Source organism: Engraulis encrasicolus, chromosome 4 (genome assembly GCF_034702125.1).
Source record: "Engraulis encrasicolus isolate BLACKSEA-1 chromosome 4, IST_EnEncr_1.0, whole genome shotgun sequence".
Lineage (NCBI taxonomy): Eukaryota > Metazoa > Chordata > Actinopteri > Clupeiformes > Engraulidae > Engraulis > Engraulis encrasicolus.
The window spans coordinates 29,912,146-29,914,645 of record NC_085860.1 but is presented as its reverse complement, the minus strand read 5'-3'; the positions used below and the strand labels follow the sequence as shown (position 1 = coordinate 29,914,645).

Below are 2,500 nucleotides of genomic sequence, written 5' to 3'. Positions count from 1 at the left end.
CAAGTGTCTCACAGTGGTCTGGCTTACTTCCTCTGCCTCTATATATTATTACTCTTAGCTTATACTAGCTGAATTGCAGCTCTGTGGAGCATTGGGTTCACTCCATGTGTATATACTGTGTGTGTGTGTGTGTATATACTGTGTGTGTGTGTGTGTGTGTGTGTGTGTGTGTGTGTGTGTGTGTGTGTGTGTGTGTGCGTGTGCGTGCGTGCGTGCGTGCGTGTGTGCGTGCATGTGTGCGTGTGTGTGTGTCTTTATCTGTGCCTATGTGTGTGTGTATGTGTGTGTACGTGTGAGTGTCTGTGTGTCTGTGTCTGCATGTGTGCGTCTTTATCTGTGTGTGTGTGTGTGTGTGTGTGTGTGTGTGTGTGTGTGTGTGTGTGTGTGTGTGTGTGTGTGTGTGTGTGTGTGTGTGTGCGTGTCTGTGTGTCTGCGTGTGTGTCTTTATCTGTCTCTATGTGTATGTGTGTGATTGTGCCCGCGCACGTGCATGCTAGTGCAGAGTAACATGTGTTCCGCCAGTATTTGGAAACTCAGTGTAATAACACAGGCGTGTTTGGAGGATGATGGGGTGTGCGGAGATGAATGTGGACCTCACGCGTTCCCAGCTGATCAGAGGAACAAGGAAGGGATTCAGGATTCATGTTGTTGCGCACTGGGACTGTTTGGGTCTTACGGGTCACTCCAAGCTGTTTGAGTCTTTTATTGAGGCCTGGAGGTCCAAAGATGATTAGGGCTCAGAATAGCCATTTGGACCATAATCGTCTTTTTATGGCAACATTCTTTTTTTATTATCTAAAATTTAATAAAAGATTGTTTGAAGGAGAGCATTATTATAATGTATGCTGACATTGCATTGTCTTTGAAATCGCTTAATTGCTTGGACCCTTTTTTTCTTTTTGAAACACATGCTGTTTCCATATTTCATTGCGACCATGCACATCAAAACGTTGAAAATAATTCAAATCTGTTTTTTTCTCTTATAATCCTGCAGAAGACCACCGCAGTCATCACATATCCCTGCAGGGTGACCGGAGCATGGGGCAGGAGGTGAACTCCTTACGGGAAACAGTGTCTCTCCATCAGGCCCCCTCCTCCTCCTCCTCTTCCTCCTCCTCCAACTCCTCTTCCTCCTCCTTCTCCTCCTCCTCATTACACACCAATGGAAGTCAAGCGCTCCCCCACTCCCGGCAGAAGCGCTTCCTGTCCTACCCGCGCTTTGTGGAGCTGATGGTGACGGCGGATGTGAAAATGGTGCGTCACCACGGCCGGAACCTGGAGCACTACATCCTAACAATCATGTCAGTAGTAAGTAAAACGTCGTTCTTCCACAACTCCTCTACAAGCAATGTTTTTTTCACGCTTCAAATGTAAATCAAATCCACATAAAAGCTAGAGACATCAACTGTGTTCTTATCAATGTGCCTGTGCTTATCTGTATACATGTCTGTCTCTTGTTGATACTCCATGATTTCACAATCTGAGAGGCACATTGTTTCTCAACCCCTTAGCTTAGAGCCTCTGTTATAACCTTACTGTCACCAAAATGGTAATCACCACGTCTTAATTGGTTACATATGACTCTCTGCATTGTCTTAGCAATGTTGTTATGATGTACTTGAGCGTTTTCAGCAAGGAGTGAATAGGCCAGCTGACTCGTATTGTATCGTGGGGCATTCTGAAGTATCTAAAGTAATCGAATCCATGCCCCTTCCCAATGCCCTAGCTGTTAATTGTGCAACATAATAGAAGTGCAAAAGTAATTGGAGAAAAATCGAATCGAATCGTATTGTGGGGCATTCTTAAGTATTCTTATCGTCATGGAGGCTGTGATTTACACCCCTAAGGGCCACAATGTGACGGTTGGCCCTTCAATCAATCCGTCAGAAGCTTGTTTGCCTTTTTCAGGGTTTACATGTGACGTAGGTCTGTTGACCTTTTTGCTTTAATACTCCCTCTAAGATCTATAGTTATAGGGTGCCATTGTTGTTATTTTGTGTCAGAATTTCCAGCTGTAGTGCAGATTCATTTTCAAGTCACTATGATGGATCACAACAAATGAGATTAGTGTTATATGTGTGTCAGACAGTATGTAGCTGCAATAATAACCCTGAAAATTTCACAGCAGCTCACAGATTCTGCCTGTCAGTCCAATGCTGTTTTTTTGTGATTGGCCAGAAGCATCATCACTTGTTGCTATCATCGATCATAACAAAAAAGATGTAATATCTCTGAGTAGTTTTATGTGTGCCATATATGAATTGCGATAAAACACGTGAAGTGTTCACAGCGGCTCACAGATTGTGCTTACCAGGCCTTCAGCTGTTTGCCTGTGTCCTGGTGTGTGTGTTTAGGTGGGTGGGGTTGTGTGTGTGTGTGTGACGTTTAGTTTTGTCTGCTCAATGTGAATTTTTGTCAGTGTGTGCCCCGAGGTCAGGTCAGGGTAGACTCAAGTGTTTTGTTTTGTCTCGGGTGCCACAGATCAGGTGTGCGTTTCTCG

At 44.5% G+C, this 2,500-nt stretch overlaps 1 protein-coding gene across 1 annotated transcript in view; it reads left to right on the top strand.

Annotated features, from left to right (window-relative positions):
• LOC134447591 (A disintegrin and metalloproteinase with thrombospondin motifs 20) overlaps positions 1-2,500 on the top strand; it is a 158,820-nt gene that overhangs the window by 30,048 nt on the left and 126,272 nt on the right. Inside the window, exon 4 of the mRNA XM_063197114.1 lies at positions 995-1,308. Within this exon, the coding sequence (XP_063053184.1) occupies positions 995-1,308 (314 nt within the window). The remainder of the gene's footprint in view (positions 1-994; positions 1,309-2,500) is intronic.